General features: G+C 44.4%; 1 protein-coding gene and 1 long non-coding RNA gene across 5 annotated transcripts in view; one reads left to right on the forward strand and one right to left on the reverse strand.

Moving 5' to 3' along the window:
- Positions 1-985, reverse strand: part of LOC121284290 — a 31,876-nt gene extending 30,891 nt beyond the window's left edge. Inside the window, exon 1 of the long non-coding RNA XR_005944461.1 lies at positions 704-985. This is a non-coding gene — a long non-coding RNA (uncharacterized LOC121284290). The remainder of the gene's footprint in view (positions 1-703) is intronic.
- Positions 787-20,314, forward strand: part of si:ch73-390b10.2 (Golgi pH regulator) — a 48,619-nt gene continuing 29,091 nt past the window's right edge. For 3 of the 4 annotated variants that reach the window (XM_041199644.1, XM_041199647.1, XM_041199648.1), the window contains exons 1-7: positions 787-874; positions 5,191-5,250; positions 6,477-6,580; positions 8,537-8,643; positions 9,891-9,992; positions 12,783-12,903; positions 17,014-17,094. In XM_041199644.1, coding sequence (XP_041055578.1) covers positions 833-874; positions 5,191-5,250; positions 6,477-6,580; positions 8,537-8,643; positions 9,891-9,992; positions 12,783-12,903; positions 17,014-17,094 — 617 coding nt within the window. In that variant the 5' untranslated portion in view covers positions 787-832. Of the gene's footprint in view, positions 924-5,190; positions 5,251-6,476; positions 6,581-8,536; positions 8,644-9,890; positions 9,993-12,782; positions 12,904-17,013; positions 17,095-20,314 lie in introns of all 4 variants that reach the window. The other variant, XM_041199646.1, reaches the window with a different exon arrangement.

Below are 20,314 nucleotides of genomic sequence, written 5' to 3' on the forward strand. Positions count from 1 at the left end.
CTGACCCTCTGACAGTGCAGCACTCCCTCAGTACTGACCCTCTGACAGTGTGGTGCTCCCTCAGTACTGACCCTCCTACAGTGCAGCACTCCCTCAGTCCTGACCCTCCTACAGTGCAGCACTCCCTCAATACTGACCCTCCTACAGTGCAGCACTCCCTCAGTACTGACCCTTCTACAGTGCAGCACTCCCTCAGTCCTGACCCTCCTACAGTGCAGCACTCCCTCAGTCCTGACCCTCCTACAGTGCAGCACTCCCTCAATACTGACCCTCCTACAGTGCAGCACTCCCTCAATACTGACCCTCTGACAGTGCAGCGCTCCCTCAGTACTGACCCTCCTACAGTGCAGCACTCCCTCAGTCCTGACCCTCCTACAGTGCAGCACTCCCTCAATACTGACCCTCCTACAGTGCAGCACTCCCTCAGTACTGACCCTCTGACAGTGCAGCGCTCCCTCAGTACTGACCCTCTGACAGTGCAGCACTCCCTCAGTACTGACCCTCTGACAGTGCAGCACTCCCTCAGTACTGACTCTCTGACAGTGCAGCACTCCCTCAGTACTGACCCTCTGACAGTGCAGCACTCCCTCAGTACTGACTCTCTGACAGTGTGGTGCTCACTCAGTACTGACCCTACAGTTCTTAGCTGATGACTCTGCACTGGATGTAGTTTGCAGACTGTGAGGTTTGTGTATTTACTCACTGAGCTTTCTCCATCTTCTGTCACTCAGGCCCCTCCCCCGGTTGCTATGGTTTCTTTACCCTCCGTCGCGCTACATGACGTCAGCGTGTGGTCGCGTGTTGATGACGTAGCGGGAGCCGGGCTGGGGCCATGTCGTTTGTTGTGGATTCGGTTATCATGTTCTCGTCGCAGGTCGGTGTGGCCGGAGGCCGGACTCTCACCCCTGGCCGGGCGAGGGACGGTAATCCAGGACAGAGACCCGAAGCCTATCCCACTTCTCCCTAAAAAGTCTGTCCCCCGCCCGCCATTTCCCAGTCTCCCTCACTCCCCCTTTGCCACCCGTCCCTCCCCATTCACCTCCTACAGCTCGGCCCACGCACTGTCCGCCTTACCCGCCCCCCTCCCCCTCCCCCTCCCCCTCCCCCTCCCCCTCCCCCCCCACCCCCCACCCTCCCCCTCCCCCCCCCTCCCCACCCCCACCTGCCCACCTGACCCTCTGACAGTGCATCACTCCTCCCTGTCCCCTTCACCCCTCACCCCTCCCTCCCCTAGACCCCTCCCTGTCCCCTCCCTCCCCTAGACCCCTCCCTGTCCCCTCCCTCCCCTAGACCCCTCCCCGTCCCCTCCCTCCCCTAGACCCCTCCCCGTCCCCTCCCTCCCTCCCCTAGACCCCTCCCCGTCCCCTCCCTCCCCTAGACCCCTCCCCGTCCCCTCCCTCCCCTAGACCCCTCCCCGTCCCCTCCCTCCCCTAGACCCCTCCCCGTCCCCTCCCTCCCCTAGACCCCTCCCCGTCCCCTCCCCGTCCCCTCCCTCTCCTTCACCCCTCACCCCTCCCTTTCAACCCTCACCCCTCCCTGACCCCTCCTCCCTTTCACCCCTCACCCCTCCCTGACCCCTCCTCCCCTTCACCCCTCACCCCTCCCTGTCCCCTTCACCCCTCACCCCTCCCTTTCACCCCTCACCCCTCCCTGACCCCTCCTCCCCTTCACCCCTCACCCCTCCCTGTCCCCTCCCTCCCGTTCACCCCTCCCTGTCTCCTCCCTCCCCTTCACCCCTCACCCCTCCCTGAGCCCTCCTCCCCTTCACCCCTCACCCCTCCCTGTCCCCTCCCTCCCCTTCACCCCTCCCTGTCTCCTCCCTCCCCTTCACCCCTCACCCCTCCCTGTCCCCTCCCTCCCCTTCACCCCTCACCCCTCCCTGTCCCCTCCCTCCCCTTCACCCCTCCCTGTCCTCTCCCTCCCCTTCACCCCTCCCTGTCTCCTCCCTCCCCTTCACCCCTCACCCCTCCCTGTCCCCTCCCTCCCCTTCACCCCTCCCTGTCTCCTCCCTCCCCTTCACCCCTCACCCCTCCCTGTCCCCTCCCTCCCGTTCACCCCTCCCTGTCTCCTCCCTCCCCTTCACCCCTCACCCCTCCCTGAGCCCTCCTCCCCTTCACCCCTCACCCCTCCCTGTCCCCTCCCTCCCCTTCACCCCTCCCTGTCTCCTCCCTCCCCTTCACCCCTCACCCCTCCCTGTCCCCTCCCTCCCCTTCACCCCTCCCTGTCCCCTCCCTCCCCTTCACCCCTCACCCCTCCCTGTCTCCTCCCTCCCCTTCACCCCTCACCCCTCCCTGTCCCCTCCCTCCCCTTCACCCCTCCCTGTCTCCTCCCTCCCCTTCACCCCTCACCCCTCCCTGTCCCCTCCCTCCCCTTCACCCCTCCCTGTCCCCTCCTCCCCTTCACCCCTCCCTGTCCCCTTCACCCCTCCCTGTCCCCTCCTCCCCTTCACCCCTCCCTGTCCCCTCCTCCCCTTCACCCCTCACTGTCCCCTCCTCCCCTTCATCCCTCACTGTCCCCTCCTCCCCTTCACCCCTCACTGTCCCCTCCAGCACACCCTCCTCTGCTGCCCCCTTCACCCCCCAGCCATCCCTGTCCGCCCCCCCAACCCTCCCTGTCCCCTCCTCACCTCCAGCTCAGCCTCCTCTGTTGCCCCTTTCACCCCACCCTGTCCTATCCTCACCTCCAGCACACCCCCCCTCTGCTGCCCCCTTCATCCCTCAGCCCTCCCTGTCCCCCTCTCTCACCTCAGCACCTTCACCCTTTCCCTACTGCCAAAAGGAGAATGAATGTAGAAAATGCTGGAAACAATCAGGTCAGGCAGCAGCTGCGAAAAGGGTAACAGAATTAAAGTTTCAGGTCAGCCATGACCCTGCCTCACGATAAGTCATCATTGACCTGAAACATTAACTCTCTTTCTCTCTCCAAAGCTGCTGCCTGACCTGCTGAGTATTTTTTGTATCTACTTCCAATTTCCAACAGATGTAGTATTTTGCATTTGCACCAAAAGGGGTTCTATGCTAATTTGTTCCCTTTGGTGTTGAGCTTCTTTGGCTGCACATTTTTGTCTGTAATTTGGGTGTGCAGGATTTTCTATCCTTTAGAATGAACAGAAGTGTTAGAATTTACAGCACAGAAACAGGCCTATCTGATTTCTGTTCCATATGAACTTCATCACTGGAACAACATATCCTTCAAACTCTTTCTCTGTTGTGTTTAGGCCATCTCCCCTTAAATGTATCTTTGCTATTCTGCCCAGCTATTCCTTGTAGTAGTGACTTCCGGATGTGACATATTCACATAGTGACTCGCCTAGTGTTATCGAGATTCAAAGCACCAGTTGCCAGCAAGAAGATATTCAATCCAGGATTTTGAAGAATGGATCTGGAAAGGTGTACACAGCGCTGGGCATGTGTGTCTTTGGTGTTTCACTTGTGTTAAAAACACACAACCCAACTCCCTGCCTTTAACGGGCAATTAACCCAGAAATGGACTGTAAAACCACAAAAGCGTGAGCTTGCATTTCCGGCGGAACTAGCAGCCAGGATGTTTGACAGTACCACTAAAATATTGAGAACTGTGACTGTGATCAAGGGCAATCCTCTAAGATAAAAGTGCCTTCAGTCTTCTGTGTCAGCTGTGCCTCAGTAGATAGCATGCTTGCCCCTGAGTCAGAAGGTTGGTGGTTCAAGAACCACTCCAGAAATTTGAGCACAGCAGTCCAGGCTGATACTTTTAGGGCACTACTGAGGAAGCACTGCATTGTCAGAGATGTTGTCTTTTGGGTGATGTGTTCTGCTGAGAGCCCATAAGCACATGTAGAAGGACATAAAAGAACCCATAGTCAGCTTTTGAGAAGTGCCTTGACCAATATTTGTCAGCATTACTAAAACATATGACTTGGTTGTTATCACACTGTGGGAGTTTGCTGTGTGTAAATTGGCTACTGTATTTCCTATGTTATATTTGTGACTGGACTTCAAAAAGTACTTCAGTAGCTGTAAAGAACTGTGAGACATTCTGAGACTATAGACACGTATCTTTCTTTTTTGCCTTCTGATAATTGACTGGATTTTGAAACGCCAAGCTGAGACAGTAATGCTTCCCCATGCCATGATGGCCAAACAAATAGCGGGATTACTGGTTGCAGCAATATTTTTGGAGATGGATTTAAAGTCTCCACTGCCCTAGATGTGGTCCCAATGTGTTGTACAAAAACAATTTTCAAAAGCAAAAAAAAAACTTTTGCGTTTTGTGTACTTGTTAAATTACTAGGTTGTTCTGTTTTAAATTTTGAGTGTAAAAGCTCCAGCTAGCCCATCACCCCCTATTCTTGCTGGCCTACATTGGCTCTTGGTCTACCAAAACCTTAATTTTAAAATTCTCATCCTTGTTTTTCAAATCCCTCTGTGGACTTGCCCTTCCCTATCCCTAATTTCCTCCAGACTCACAACCGTCAAATTGATATATCTGTGCCCCTTCCATTCTGGCCTTTTATGTATCCCTTGCCCCACCATTGGTGGTCGATTTTTCAGCTGCCTGGGCTCTGAACTCTGGAATCCTCTGCCCAAACGTTGCATCTCCACCACTCTTGCTTTTAAAGCCACACTTAAAACCTACCTCTTTGATCAAATGCTTGGTCATATCCTAATATCTTTGGCTTAGTGTCACTCTTTGGCTGATTACGCTCACATGAAGCACCTGGGGACATTTTACTACATTAAAGGTGCTGTGTAAATACAAGTTGTTTTTGAGTGGTTTAGAACTTACTGTCAGATGTAAAATTACTACCGGATAGCCTTGACTAAATTATCCTTTGATCCTGATAGTATTCTCTCCTGGCTGGCCAATTGTCTTGCATCTCCCATAAACCTGAGCTCATTCTAAACTCTGCTGTCCGTATCCCACCTTGCAACTGTTACAAGCTCATCGCCTCTCCACCTTGCTTCTCTTCTTTAAGGCATTCCTTAAAACCTACCTCTGATCGAGCTTTTGGTCATCTGGCCTAATATCATCTTACATGGCTCAGAGTCAGATTTTGTCTGATAAGGCTCTACGTTAAAAGTGTTATTTAAATACAAGTCGTTGTACTGTGCTAGTCTGAGTCATTGGAACATTTCAGTCCTACATATAAGAATGAAGCCCCTGCAGTTGACTAGGGAAATTGACATTTTTTGTGTGTCACTTTTGCAGGTCTTGTTTTTTGGATTCGGATGGCTTTTCTTCATGCGGCAGTTATTCAAGGATTATGAGGTAAATTTCCAAGTCCTACAAAGTCAACTCAATAAAACAAATATCCAAAATGAGGTTCGTTATGTCTTGGGTTGTCATTGGATACAATATGCTCCTCAAATTATTATTTTTTTTTACTTTGGTTGTACCATGTTTTGGATCCCAATTCTTGGGATTCTGAGTGTAATTATTTGTTTTTTTCATTCTCCTTTTCTCTATGCTCTAGAAGAATAGATTTAACATTAGGAAAATTAGGTTGAATGTAATTAGTGTCTTGGAATGTTTTATTACATTAAAAACACTGTATAAATTATTGTTTAACATATAGAACCTTGGTAAGACAACACTCAGAGCATTGTGCACAGTCCTAGACTCCATATACCTTGGTTAGTCCACACAGTGCATGGCTCTATTCTCCATATACCTTGGTTAGATCGCACTTGGAGCAGTGTGCACAGTTCTGCTCTCCGTGTTGTAAAAGCACTGGAGAAAATATAAAAAAGATTTACAAGGAAAATACCAGAACTGAGAAGTTATATCTATCAGTATAGATTGAACAGGTTGGGGCTGTTCAGAAGCAGAAATAATTTTTAAAAATTTATTAAGCTGTCTTTTCCCCCCCCATTTTAAGTTTTCTTCATCAGATTACACATGTAGATCGTACTGTGTGGGAGAAATTTTTATCATCAAGGCTTAGAGTTTCTGATACTTAATACCAGTAATCCATCAGACCAGTATTTATCAGTGTCCCTTCAGGAACAAATCCTGCCCTCCTTACCTGGTGTGGCACTTTGTTTCCCCAGTCCAACACCAACGCAATTGACTCTTAACTCTCCTGTAAATTGGCCTAGCAAGTCATTCAGTTAATGGCAACTAGGAATGTGCTTTAGGAGTGGCCTTGCCAGACACTACCAAGAAGAAATGATTTCGTGATACGATGAAATAAGGTAGGGCGAGACTTATATGGAGCATAAGTGCTGACATAGACCTGTTGGGTTGAATGGCCTGTTTTTTGTGCTGTATATTCTATGTGATGCATTTACGATGGGTACACCTGGACCACATTGCCTACTCTTCCTGCTACCAGCAATAATTACCGTCTTTACACTGAATAACATTATTCTGCCTGTTTGCCTGTTTTAATATTTTACTACCAAGATTAGCAGCTGTCCCCATGTTTGTACTGCTGGGAGCTACAGTCCATCGTCCTACACATTGCTAAATGTTGTCTTTCTTCTTTGATGCAGGTGCGACAGTATGTTGTCCAAATAGTTTTCTCTGTGATGTTTGCTTTCTCCTGTACTATGTTTGAACTCATCATCTTTGAGATTCTGGGTCTTCTAAACAGCAGGTGAGTGTGTATTCCTTATCACCATTTTAAGATTGTGTAGGGATGCACCCCTTATTGATCAGCCCAAGAACATCCTTCCTGTGCTTTTCCAGTTGTACATAAAGGTTGTCAGGTGTTTTTGAGCTAATTGGAGTTAATTTGCTTATTACTTTACCAGCACAGTTAGCCAAAATAAGTTCCTTGCCAAATTCTTATTTATAGAAAAACTACAAAGTTGCACATTACAAGTCCCATAAACAGCACTGTGATAATGATTAGATCATGCTTTTAATGATGTTGATTGGCAGGTAAGTATTGGCCAGAACACTGGGGAGGACTCCCCTGCTCTTCTTCGAAATAGTGCTATGGGATTTTTTCCATCCACCTCAGCATTTTTAAAATTTGTTTATGGAATATGGGCAATGCTGACAAGACCTCTATTTATTGCCCTTCTCTAACTACCCTTGAGAAGGTGGTGGTGATCTGCCGCCTTGAACCTCTGCAGTCCATGGCAGTGTAGCTGCACCCACAGTGCTGTTAGGTAGGGAGTTCTAGGATTTTGACCTGGCAACACTGAAGGAATGGTGAAATAGCCCCAGGTCAGGATGGCGAGTGACTTGGAAGAAAACTTGCAAGTGGTGATGTTCCCATGCACCTGCTGCCCTTGGCATAGTCAAGGTGGTGGGGTTGTGGAAGGTGCTGTCAAAAGAGCCTTGGCAAGGTTGCTGCAGTGCATCTTGTAGATGGCACGTATTGCTGCCACTGTGCATCGGTGGTAGATTGGGTGCAGATCAAGTGGGCTGCTTTGTCTGTATGTAGTAACTAACTCTAGATTATAATCGACGTACAAACTAGGTGTGAGATTTGAGATTGAATTAGCTTTTAATATGAAGAATACAATTCTAGTCATCAGAAAAACGAAACACTAGTTTTTAGTCGCCAACTTTGTGTGTGTTTTCTCTGAAGTATTCTGTGAGTCAACAGCAAAATTAAATTGAATGTTTAATTTTGGTCCATGTTACCTTAAAATAATGGTATTGCAGTGCTTGCCCTTGTTATTTTATAACAACACAATCTTAAATCTGTCACTTTTATACTGTATTTATTTAAATTTTTAAGCCGTGTTAGTTTTCGCAATATCCTGGGTAGAGATTTCCAGCCCACACACTGGCTAATTTGTTCTCTTTTTTGGTTTTAATCACCATTTGTAGTTCTTCCTGTTTTATTTAAATTGTAGCTCTAAGGCACAAAAATTGGAATGTTCCCTTTAAAATAGGTGAAACAATCCCTAAAGCTTAAAGTACTTTTGAGAACATGGGTAAGACTAACTGCCATTTAATACATCTGAAGATAAAAGAAGTTAGAAGGTAGAAAAGTTGGCAACTTTGGATGGTTTGCAAGATGGAAAGTTGAATGAATTTGGGAGAAAGAGCAGAGCCATTAAACAGGAACAAGAGGAGGTAATTCTACCCCTTGAGCCTGTTCCATCATTCAATCAAATCATGGTCGATCTGTATCTGAGTTTAACTTCACCCATCTCTGATCCATATTCCTTGGCACTCTTACCCAACAAACATCAACAAACAGAAGAGACTTTCATCCCAACTGTCTGGGCTGAATTTCATGGACGAACACTGCTCTGTTGGTTACTTATCCTGAGTCTCAATTTGATCAATGTTTATTCAAGTATCTATTGAAGAGCTTGCTATCATTTTGCTGTATGTGATCCAGTAAACCAGAGCACAACGGTAAGGATGCCCTGTCTGATCCCCGAGTCTCGCTACATTGGCCTATATATTGGGCAGCTAGAGACATAATCTGAGCCTTATTGGGCAGGTAAAGGCATAATCCAGGTCATTTAGGGCAAATAAAAGCAAAACCTGGGCCATTCTGATCAGATGAAGTGACATTCTGCTTACGGTCAGCATTTTAGCAGTACAGGACTTTTAACTGCATCTAACTTTTGTCGTCTTCCAGCTCAAGGTATTTTCATTGGAAGTTGAATCTATATGTCACCCTTGTGGCACTTATTTTTATCGTCCCTTTCTACATTGGCTATTTTGTGGTCAGCAACATTCGACTTTGTAAGTAGTTGCAACCATATCATGTACCCAAAATAATATTACAATGCATATATACATTAAAAAACATTTGATTTGTATATCTTGAAGTGAGCTGAGCTATAATTTTGTTTTAGAATGTGCTGTCACAATTTCTCAGTAATCCTTACAGGTGCCAAGGTGCCTCATCACGATAATTATTAATTATCCTGACTATTAATTATCATCCTAAAAATTCATCACTGAAACAGTCTAATCACTTGTCCATTTAGATCTGTCATCGAGGCTGGGACATTAGGGTTGGTAATTTGCATCCTTATATGTTTGATTCTTTTACTATGCAATTTTGGCGATTAGTCAACAATTTGTATGTGATAATAAATGATAGCTATTGCTTTTCTTTTTGTTTACAGTCTTATATTATGGTCAAATAATGGAATTGACCATAAAATTAAAATTAGAAACGGCCCCTATCGAAGATGGTATATTGTTTACCCTTCAAAAATGTTATGATCCAGTTCAAGTTGAGCTATTTTCTGTGGTTCTTGCTGATATCTACTTGGAGCAAAGGTTTTGGAACCATTTTGTTGAAATTTGTAATGAAGGTATAACGTTCAGTTTTCCCTCTAAGCTACGCAGCTGGGCAAACGTTCCCACACAGGCCGGGCACAAGTCCGTCTCCTTAAGTTAACGCTCATGCACAGCCTTGCAAAAAAACGTAAGCCCTTAAATCACCACAAAAACAAATTAGAGGGTACATTGCTCACATTAGCAAATCCCTATCTACACTAGAGTGGTGATCACATTTGTAGACCCTATTAACAGTTGCATGGGGAGACTGGAGAAGCTGGGATTGTTCCTCTTGGAGCAGAGAAAGTGAAGGGGAGATTTGATCAATGTTCAAAACCATGGAGGGTTTTGATCAAGTAAATAAGAATAAACTGTTTCCATTAGCAAGAGGGTCAGTAACCAGAGGACACAGATATAAGGTAATTGACAAAAGAACCAGGGGCAAGAAAAGAAGAAAATGTTTTACACAGCGAATTATTTTGATTTGGAATGCACTGCACAGTGGGAGCAGATTCAATAGGAAACCTGTCTTAGGAGAGTTGGATAAATACTTCAAGAGGAAAAATTTGCAGGGCTATAGGGAAAGAACATGAGAGTGGGACTATTTGGATAGTTCTTTCAAAGAGCTGGCATGGGCATGATGAGCTGAATTGGCTTTGTGTGCTCCATTCCTCTGGTAATAACCTGTATATTTTCTTTAGTACAGAGAAAGAGATTCCTATTTGCATGTGTCATTTGGTTGGCATTCATATACTTTTTCTGGAAGATTGGAGATCCTTTTCCCATCCTAAGCCCAAAACATGGTGAGTCCATTCCAACTTCTGTGAGGATAATTTGCTACATATAATTTCACAAATAATATATTGATGAAAGGTTTTTCTTACCATTAAAAGGCAGCTGCATTTTCTTTTTGCAAAAACACCTGATGGATTGAATTGCACTTGGAGTAATGAGGAGGCTGTGGAGAAAACCTATTTAAACCTCATCATTGATTCCTAGTTCAAAGCCCAGTCTTTTAGAATAAATATTCCAGTCTCTTGTATATTTGTCATTGTTCCTGCTCAGATTTCTTACATTCTTAAGTAGAGTCATTTGTACGGCATCCTTTCATCTATGAAAGATGAAGGACATTATGACAGATAAGTCATTTTGTAGCCCGTGGGTTCTGTCCCAAGCCTGCTTGGGTCACCCATGACTTGTAAAACTGTCAGAGTCAGTTTTCTATAATAACTAAAACCAGATCGTCATTCATAACTCAAAATAATTGTATGGAAATGTGTGATCATTTGATTATTTGATTCTGGGGTGCAGACAAAGCTGGAAAACCTGAGCGGCTTTGATAGCGTAGATGGGGATAAAGAATTCCCTCTGGCAAGTGGATCAGCAACCCGAGGCTATAGATTTAAAATCATTGGCAAAAGATCTTGAGGGGAGATGAGAATTTGTTTTTCACAGAGAGGGTTGTTAAGATGTGAAATACTCTATCTGAAAGGGTGGTGGCATCAGATTCCAGAGGAGCTTCCAAAAATAAGTGGATGTGTGCTTGAAGATAACTAATTTTCAGGGTTATGGGGTAAAAGCTGGGGCATGGGAATAAATTGGACAGCCCTTTCTAAGAGCCAGTACAGGCATGAAGGCCTCCATCTGTACTGTAAGATCCTATGATTCTAACCAGCTGGGTTTTTACTACAATTGAGTAATTTTTACAGTGACTTCTCCGGCACTGACCAGTCTTTCATTTGTTAGATTTATCAAATTCAATCTTCACAACTAGAGTAAATGTACTGATGGGAAGATTGGATGGGATGTGGGCCCAGATGTAGCCTAGACTATAGTGGGAGGAAAGTCTATGTAAAGAGAAATGAGTTTAAGCACTCTTTAACCCAGTGCCACCCACGGTTGTTAACTAGCCGCAAACTGGCAAACTTCGCTCAAGTCACAGAATGGTTGGTGTAGAAAATGGAAAAACCAGTGAGTGTAGTAATTAAAAGGTGCTATTATGACGCAAAATGTTGTTTTACAATTGCATGCATATTCTTGTTAAGAGCTGTCGACACTGGGGAAAAGTTATTGAAATTCTGACATAAAGACAGCTTGAAGGCCCATTGGTACAACTTGCAGTTGTCTTTATTTTGATGTACATTCCAATGAGTCACATTATTACACTAAAATAAGTGAGACCTAGTGGGTTTTACCCTTGCCAGAAGCAAAACTTTTCCCATCATCCATGCTCAATTTATTCTCTGAATTGCTTCTCCTTGAAACTGGTGTGTAATGGCCAGAGATTGCTTTTGCTGTGGATTCTACAGTCCCATAACAACAGCTTTGATTTACTCCCTCCTTGACTTACACACAGCTGAGAGAGCCCCTTGTCTGATCCACTGTTGTTTCCCCATAGTGATGTAAGTGGGCAAGAACATGGCAATGGAATATAATGTGAAAAAATGCAAAGTTATCCACTTTGGTAGGAAAAACAGAAATGAAACGTATTTCTTAAATGGTGAGAGTTTAGGAACTGTTGATGTCCAAAGAGACCTGGATGTCCTTGTTCATGAGTCACTGAAAGCTAACATGCAGGTGCAGCAAGTAGTTAAGAAGGCATATTGTATGTTGGCTTTTATTGCTAGAGGATTTGAGTACAGGAATAAAGATGTCTTGCTGCAATTGTATAGAGCCTTGATGAGATCTCGTCTGGAGTGTTGTGCATAGTTTTGGTCTCTTGAACTAAGGAAGGATATAGTTGCCTTAGATGGAGTGTAATGGTTCAAGAAGGCGGCTCACCACCTCTATCTCGAGGGCAATTAGGGATTGGCAATAGATGCTGGCCCTGCCAGCAACATGCACATCCTGCGAAAGAATAACAAAAAGAAAAGGTTCACCAGACTGAATCCTGGGGTGGTGGAATTATCCTATGAGGAGAGCTTGATGGGGCAGGTGGGGCAGTATCTAGAACCATGGGACACAGGCTCAGAATAAGGGGCAGGCCATTTAGGACTGAGATGAGGAGGAATTTTTTCACTCAGGGTGGTAAATCTTAGGAATTCTCTACCCCAGAGGGCTGTGGAGGCTCAGTCATTGGATATGTTCAACACGGAGATCAATAGACTTCTTGATATTAATAATGTCAAAGGATATGGGGATAGTGAGGGAAAATGGCGTTGAGGCAGACGATCCACCATGATCTAGTTGAATGGCAGAGCAGGCTTGAGGGGCTGAATGACCTACTCCTACTTCTATTTCCTCCGTCATACAGCTGAGACTAATAACTTGAGCAGATAAGTTGTGGATGGAATCCTGATACTAAATACCTGTCCTCTCTAAATGTATCACAATGTGCTGTCAGTAATATTAAAGCACCGTCATTTTACTTCAGTCAGTATGATCTTAACTATATGTTTTTAAAACCATTCTGGCATTTTCTAGTGGGTTTACCTTAAATCAGAGGTTTATTGGGTTTTACTATGCTCGTCCGGACTGATTATATAGCAGATATATTTGTGATTTCTAGCAATGTTGCATTTTATTTTTAGAAACCTGGTGTCATTAACATGCAAATTCATTTGTGTTTGATTTCTGTATCTTCTCTCCATCAGGTATTCTATCAATCGAACAACTGATCAGCAGAGTTGGGGTCATTGGTGTCACGCTAATGGCACTGCTATCAGGCTTTGGTGCAGTCAATTGCCCGTATACCTACATGTCATACTTTCTGAGGTGAGGAAGCTGATGATTGGTTGCTGTACAGCTCTATTGCACCCTCAAACTCCCCTACTGTTATTCTAGGAATCATCTGTTAGGTGTGCCCATTTAAGTTACCACTCACTTTTGATGCCCATTGTTTCACATTCAATTTCAGGCTGTGTGTCTTCCTTCTTGTTTGACAATAAATGCTCCCCTCTCCATCATCGATCAGCAGAGCACACTACCTTCATAGTAATGCGTTCCCTCCCTGGTTGTAGTGCCTCTGGTTTCACTCTGATCTGAATCAGCGGATTTACACTGTTCAATTAACTTTTAAGAGCACCTAATCACAATGGCGAACATCAGTGTCTGATGGTATCAAATCCATCAAGAGAGAAACCGCGCCTCGAATTCTGAGCACTAAACCCTGCAAGTGTGTGTGAGACCAAAACCACCCCATAAATTCTGAGCAGCTCTATACCTGCTCCCCACTCCTGAGACCAAATAACTCCATTGAATTCCGGAAAGCGAGACCATGGTTAGGGAGGGAGTTTCAGGATTTTGTCCCAGAGATAATGAAGGAACAATGATTTATTTCTAAATCAGAATGATGTGTGACTTGGAAGGAAACTTGCAGTTGACGGTGTTCCCATGTGTCTGTTGTCCTTATTCTTCCAGGTGGTAGCAGTCACAGGATTGGAAGGTGCGGCAGTGCATCTTGTAGATGGTGCACACTGCTATCACTGTGCAGTGGTGGTAGAGGGAGTGAATGTTTAAGGTGGTGGATGGGTTGTCGATCAAGTGGCAGCTCTGTCCTGAATGCTATCACGCTTCTTGAGTGTTGTTGGAGCTGCACTCATCCAGATAGGTGGAGAATGTTCTATCACACTCTTGACTTGTGCCTTGTAGTTGGCGGACAAGATTTCGGGAGTCAGGAGGTGAGTTAAGTGGTATATGGTTAGATTCTTTCTTGTTGGGATGGTCGTCACCTGGCACTTGTGTGACGCGAATGTTGCTTGCTACTTATCAGCCGAAGCCTAAATATTGCCCAGGCCTTGCTGCATATGGAAATGGACTGCTTGAATATCTGAGGAGCAAAGAATGGGCCTGAATACTGTCAATGATCAGCAAGTATCCTCACTCCTGTCCTTACAATGGAGAAAATGTCAGTGATGAAGTAGCTAAAGATGGTTTGGCCGAGAACGCTACACTGAGGAACTCCTTCAGCGATGTCCTGAAGCTGAGATGATTGACCTCCAACAACCACAATCACTTTCCTTTGTGATAAGCATGACTCCAACCAGTGGAGAGTTTTCCCCTTGAATCCCATTGCCTTCAATTTTGCTGGGGCTCCTTGATGCCACATTTGGTCAAATGCTGCTTTGAAGTCAAGGGCTGTCACTCGTCTGGATGTGAACAGGATTGGTGTCCTTGCCAAAGAACTCTGTCTACCCCACCCACTGCACAATGGTTGTACCTCCCTTATCTGCAACTTCCACCGCCTGGAGGGACAAGGGTAGCAATGTCATGGGAGCCCACCATCTCCAGTTTCTCCTTCGAGCCACGCAGCACTCTTGACATGGGCATATGTTGCTGTGCCTTCATCGTTGCTGGATCAGTTTCCTGAGATTCCTGATATAAGGCCACATGGGACGATTATGAGCAGTTCAAGGAGGCAGCCCACTGCCAAGGGGCAACAACTGTGGCCATACTCATGTCACCACATTCTAAGAACAAATACTGAAATATGCTTCAGCTAGCTTAAAAAAAGTTGAAATCCTTTGGAGGTCTTACTCAGGAATTCGCAAGATAGATGTGTGGTTGCAACGAATAGTCCTGAAGAGTTAATTTTCTTCGCGATTAAATAATGTCCTGGAGCTTGCAGTAGTAATAATGGTGAGGCTGTACGCATTCACTTTATTTAAATCAGACAGCAAATTCTGGCATCTGCACATGGTACAGTTAATGACCGAAACCTGACAGTTGAGTCAGTGATACCCTGCTTCTCCACAGGGTTCACTGTTGAATCATTGATACCCTGCTCCTCCACAGAGCTCACAGTTGAGTCAGTGATACCCTGCTCCTCCACAGGGTTCACAGTTGAATCATTGATACCCTGCTCCTCCACAGAGCTCACAGTTGAGTCAGTGATACCCTGCTCCTCCACAGGGTTCACAGTTGAGTCAGTGATACCCTGCTCCTCCACAGGGTTCACAGTTGAGTCAGTGATACCCTGCTCCTCCACAGGGTTCACAGTTGAGTCAGTGATACCCTGCTCCTCCACAGGGTTCACAGTTGAGTCGGTGATACCCTGCTCCTCCACAGGGTTCACAGTTGAGTCAGTGATACCCTGCTCCTCCACAGGGTTCACAGTTGAGTCAGTGATACCCTGCTCCTCCACAGGGTTCACAGTTGAGTCAGTGATACCCGGCTCCTCCACAGAGCTCACTGTTGAGTCAGTGATACCCGGCTCCTCCACAGGGTTCACTGTTGCAGTCTTCACAGGTTAAATCATTAGGAATGAACTGATTTGTCAGGAACCTCCAACAATTTGCACATTATTCTCAGTGAAATGACCAATGAGAATTTTAACCCTTGTTCAATCAGGTATAACTGGGCTTTTTATGGCAAACCAAGTCATATTTGGTGCTGAACGGCCAAACTGACACCTGAATAGAGGAAGTCTGTACTCTAGAACCCCGCTGATTCTTTGTGGGCATTTTTTTTTTGAGCTCATTGGAGAAGGCTGTTCATTCAGTGCTGATCTTAAAAACCAGCCGATAACCTTCATGACACAGGGAGACTAACTTCCATTTAAAAATTAATATTAAAACAGCTCTGGGTTTTGCTTTTATTTTCTTAAGAGGTTAAAGTGATGTTTGAGTAAATCAGTAGGGCACAGACACACTTGTACACAAGTGTGTGTACAAAAGCGAGGGGGCACGGAAAGGCAAAGATTGACTGAAAGGGAGAATGGAAACAATAGAAGCACAAATGGAAAGGAATTGAAGGGTTGAAGACACAAGATGAGAGTTGAGCAGTGAGGAAGTTTACACTCAGTGTTTATTTTAACCTCAGTAATGCAATAGAAGATCAGCTGCTTTCTTTTTAAAATTTAATTTGCCTTTTTACATACAACAATCTTTATACTTTAAGGACCAGTAATCAGGAAAATAATTAAAATAACTAGCAAAAGAACTGAGGGAAATGAGAGTTTTCTTTATGTAGCGAGTTGCGATTTGGAATTTTCTGTCTAAACCGGTGGTGGAAGCAGATTCAGTAATAATTTTCAAAAGGGAATTGGATAAATACTTGAAAAGGAAACATTTGCAGGGCTCAGAGGAAAAAGCTGTTGGGGGAGGGGTGGGGGGTTGATTAGTTAGACAGATATTTCAAAGACACACATGATAGACAAAATGGATTCCTCCTGTGCTGTAAGATTTCCTGATTATGATTTTTTTTTTATTCGTTCTTGGGATGTGGGCATCACTGACAAGGCCAGCATTTATTGCCCATCCCTAACTGCCCTTGTTCAGAGGGCATTTAAGAGTCAACTACGTTGCTGTGGGTCTGGAGTCTCATATGGGCCAGACCAGGTAAAGGCAGTAGATTTCCTTCCCTAAAGGACATTAGTGAACCAGGTGGGTTTTTATGACAATTGACAATGGTTTCGTGGTCGCCATCACACTTTTAATTCCAGATTTTTGATTGAATTCAAATTTCATTATCTGCCATGGTGGGATTTGAACCTGGATCCCCAGAGCTTTACCCTAGGTCTCTGGAATACTCTGAGCTCTGAGGAAGGGTCTAATGAGCTCTGAAAAAGAGTTATACAGACTCGCAATGTCAACTCTGTATCTCTCTCAGCAGATGCTGTCAGAGCTGTTGAGTTTTTCCAATATTTTCTGTTTTTGTCTCTGGAATGCTAGCCCAGTGACAATACCACTATGCCACTGCCGAAAGATCTTATGGATCAGTGTAATTTCAAAGCATGCAGCCTCAGTCCATGTACCTTGCCTTGAGCTATCTTCTACAACCATGGGTTCTTCTACTGTGTGTGCTGATAGCTATTTAGATTCCATTTTGACATGTATCTGATTTTATGATGTGCCTCTCACTCTTTCCTTTTGTCCCTGTTCCAAGAAATGTGACTGACAGTGACATACTTGCACTGGAGAGACGGTTACTGCAGACGATGGACATGATCGTCAGCAAGAAGAAGAGGTAGGATCTGTCAGCATTACGAACACCAGCAGCTTTTCTTTACAGCAGGACCTCAAGGGGAAGGGCTCAGCAGGTCTGACAGCATTTGTGGTGAGAAAGACAGTTAACGTTTCTAGTCCATATGACTCTTAAGAGTCATATGGACTAGAAACATTAACTCTGTCTCTCTATCCACAGATGCTGTTATCCCTGCTGAGTTTTTCCAGCATTTTCTGTTTTTGTTTCAGATTTTCAGCATCCGCAGTATTTTGCTTTTTTCCTCAAGGGTAGGGACCAGGTTCTGTTTGGAAAAGTCCATGCCTTTGAACAATACAACAACAGCATGCATTATATAGCACCTTTAAATAGTAGCAACTTCCAAGGCATTCTACAGGAGTGTTATCAAACATACTGAACCATAAGGAGACATTAGACAGGTGACCAAAAGCTTGGTCAATGAGTGGGTTTTCAGGAGTTTCTTAAAGGAGTTTAGAGATTTAGGGAGGTAATTGCAGAGCTAGGGCCCAGGCAGCTGAAGGCATTGTTGTTTACCGCCCTCCTGATTGGCAACAAACAGATTCAAATCAAAACAAGTGGGCAGTATAGAAACAGAATATTATAAAATTCCTCTTGGTTAATAGCAAAATCGGAAGCTGGATTTACACTCTTTCCAATTTCCTTATTAATCAAGTTCCCCTTCAAGACGCGCACCATCCCAACTTGGAATTATATCACCATTCTTTCACTGTCGCTAATTGAAAACCCTGGAAATTCCTTCCTAACAGCATTATGGGTGGTCCAACAACACATGGAGTCTTTAGAACTCTGTTCCTCAAAAGGCAGTAGAAGCAGTGTCTTTGAATATTTTTATTCAGGCAGAGGTACATAGATTGTTGATAAGCAAGAGGGTGAAAGGTTAACGGGGGTAGGCGAGAATGTGGAGTTGAGGTTACAATCAGATCAACCATGACCTCATTGAATGGCAGAGCAGGATCGAAGGGCCAAGTGGCGTACTCCTCCTAATTCACATGTATGTTCATATGGACTGCAGCAGTTTAAAAAAGTTCACCACCACCTGCTTGGAGGCATTTAGGGATGATCAATAAACGCTGATCCTGTCAGCGACACCCACATCTGTGAATGAATTTTTTTTAAAAAAAATCACTTTATACGAATTCTATGACTATTGCAAAATTCCTGCAACTAGGTAAAAGCTGTAACAGAAATTCATGATGCTGTCGGACATACTGGAATGCATTGTGATCACATGGTTATTCCGATTGTGTTCCTGTTGACCAAGAGGAATTTCTAATAATCTGTTTCTATACAGTCTACTTTTGATTTGAAGCTGTCTGTTATCTGTTAATTTGAATTTTATGGAGCAGAAGAAAATGCCATTGCATTCAAACTGCTTAATCAGAATGACTAAATGAGCAATGAATAAGGAGGCATAGACTGTATTCAGTGTTAAATAAAACATTGTATCCCCCAATTCACATGAGGAATGTCCTTAAAATAGTGATGCCCAGTACATTAGTCACTAGCCACACAGGGACATTTGGAAATCTATATGTTGCCAAATGCATTTTTCATAAGTAACTGAACAGTGAGTAATTGGGTCTATGATCTCAATACTCATGTCCTCACAGCACCTGCATGAGAACTTTAAACCTTCCTATGCATTTGTTGGTAAAATAGTAAGAGGAAAAGCTGATTGTGTGTGCTTTTTTGATTGATATGAGCGCTTTACTCCCTTGGTTATTGAACGGAGAAGATGTTTGTGAAACAAATGTACACATGTGAAGCACATTTACCTATGTATAAGGCATTTTTGACTAAAATTAGTGCATGTACCTTAAATAATGTTGCTATGGGAACACATGGGGCTTGTCAGTGATTTCTATCCGACTGCAAGTCTTATGATAAAGCAATATCCTGAAATTTCACATGAGCAGATCCACGAGTATTTAACATAACTTTGCAGTTCAATTTGTATTTTACTCTGTCATATTATACAATTTTACCCTGTGATATACAAAAACATCCCTTGTTATGGATGGATATAGTGACTTTTGGATAGGTTTGTATCTTGCCGTGCATCAGTATTGATTGAAGTGTCTTGAATAATTGATGCATTGAAGTACTGATGTTGCACCTAGCTCCAGCTTACTTTGCAGATACTGGGTGAGTTCACCTTAATTTTCAGACATTTACCCTTACTGTCTTAGTTGCTTCTGAATATTAAGGTGACTGTGCAAAGGGCTGCCATACTATTAACCTCCAGTTGGTGGCACTATCAAGCTACTAGATGCATCTACTCGAGATCAACTTTATAGGCACAGAAGTCAGCCATTCGGTCCATCAGAGCTGTATCACAATTCAGTTACATGGCTAATCTGTACCTTAACCCCATTTTTGCACTTTTAATATCCCTTGCGTATGAGCATACAAGTTAGGAGTAGGAGTGGGCCATTTTGCCCCTTTACCTAATAAACATCTTGAGCTCAGTATTCATTTCATACGATCCCCAGGATATTAGAAGAGGCGAGTTCCAGATTTCCATTACCTTCTGTGAAAGGTTGTGTTGCTTTTAAGATTACGCTTTTTTTTATGGACTCTCCCACCAAAAGAAATAGTTTGCCTGTATCTGCCCTGTTATATCCTTTTATCACTTTAAATGCCTCAATTAGATCACCACTCAACCCTCTAAGCTCAAGGGAGCACAAGCAAAGTTTCAAGATCTCACTATTGATATTGTGTCGGGCAATCTCATCCCTGAGGGGGACGAGCCTTTATAGTGTAAACAGATTTTTAATCAGTAAGAGAATCAAGGGTTATGGGGAAAAGGCAGGAAAGTGGAGTTGAGGATTATCAGATCAGCCATGATTTTTTTTTTATTCATTCGCGAGATTTGGGCTTCGATGGCTGGGCCAGCATTTATTGTCCATCCCTAGTTGCCATTGAGAAGGTTGTAGTGAACTGCCTTCTTGAGCCACTGCAGTCCCTGTGGTGTAGATACACCCACAGTGCTGATAGGGAGGGAGTTCCAGGGTTTTGACCCAGCGACAGTGAAGGAACGGTGATATATTTCCAAGTCAGGATGGTGAGTGGCTTGGAGGGGAACTTCCAGGTGGTGGTGTTCCCACCTATCTGCTGTCCTAGTGCTTCTAGCTGGTAGTGGTCGTGGGTTTGGAAGGTGCTGTCTAAGGAGCCTTGGTGAATTCCTGCAGTGCATCTTGTA

The sequence above is a fragment of the Carcharodon carcharias genome, chromosome 11, assembly GCF_017639515.1.
Source record: "Carcharodon carcharias isolate sCarCar2 chromosome 11, sCarCar2.pri, whole genome shotgun sequence".
NCBI classification, from domain to species: Eukaryota; Metazoa; Chordata; class Chondrichthyes; order Lamniformes; family Lamnidae; genus Carcharodon; species Carcharodon carcharias.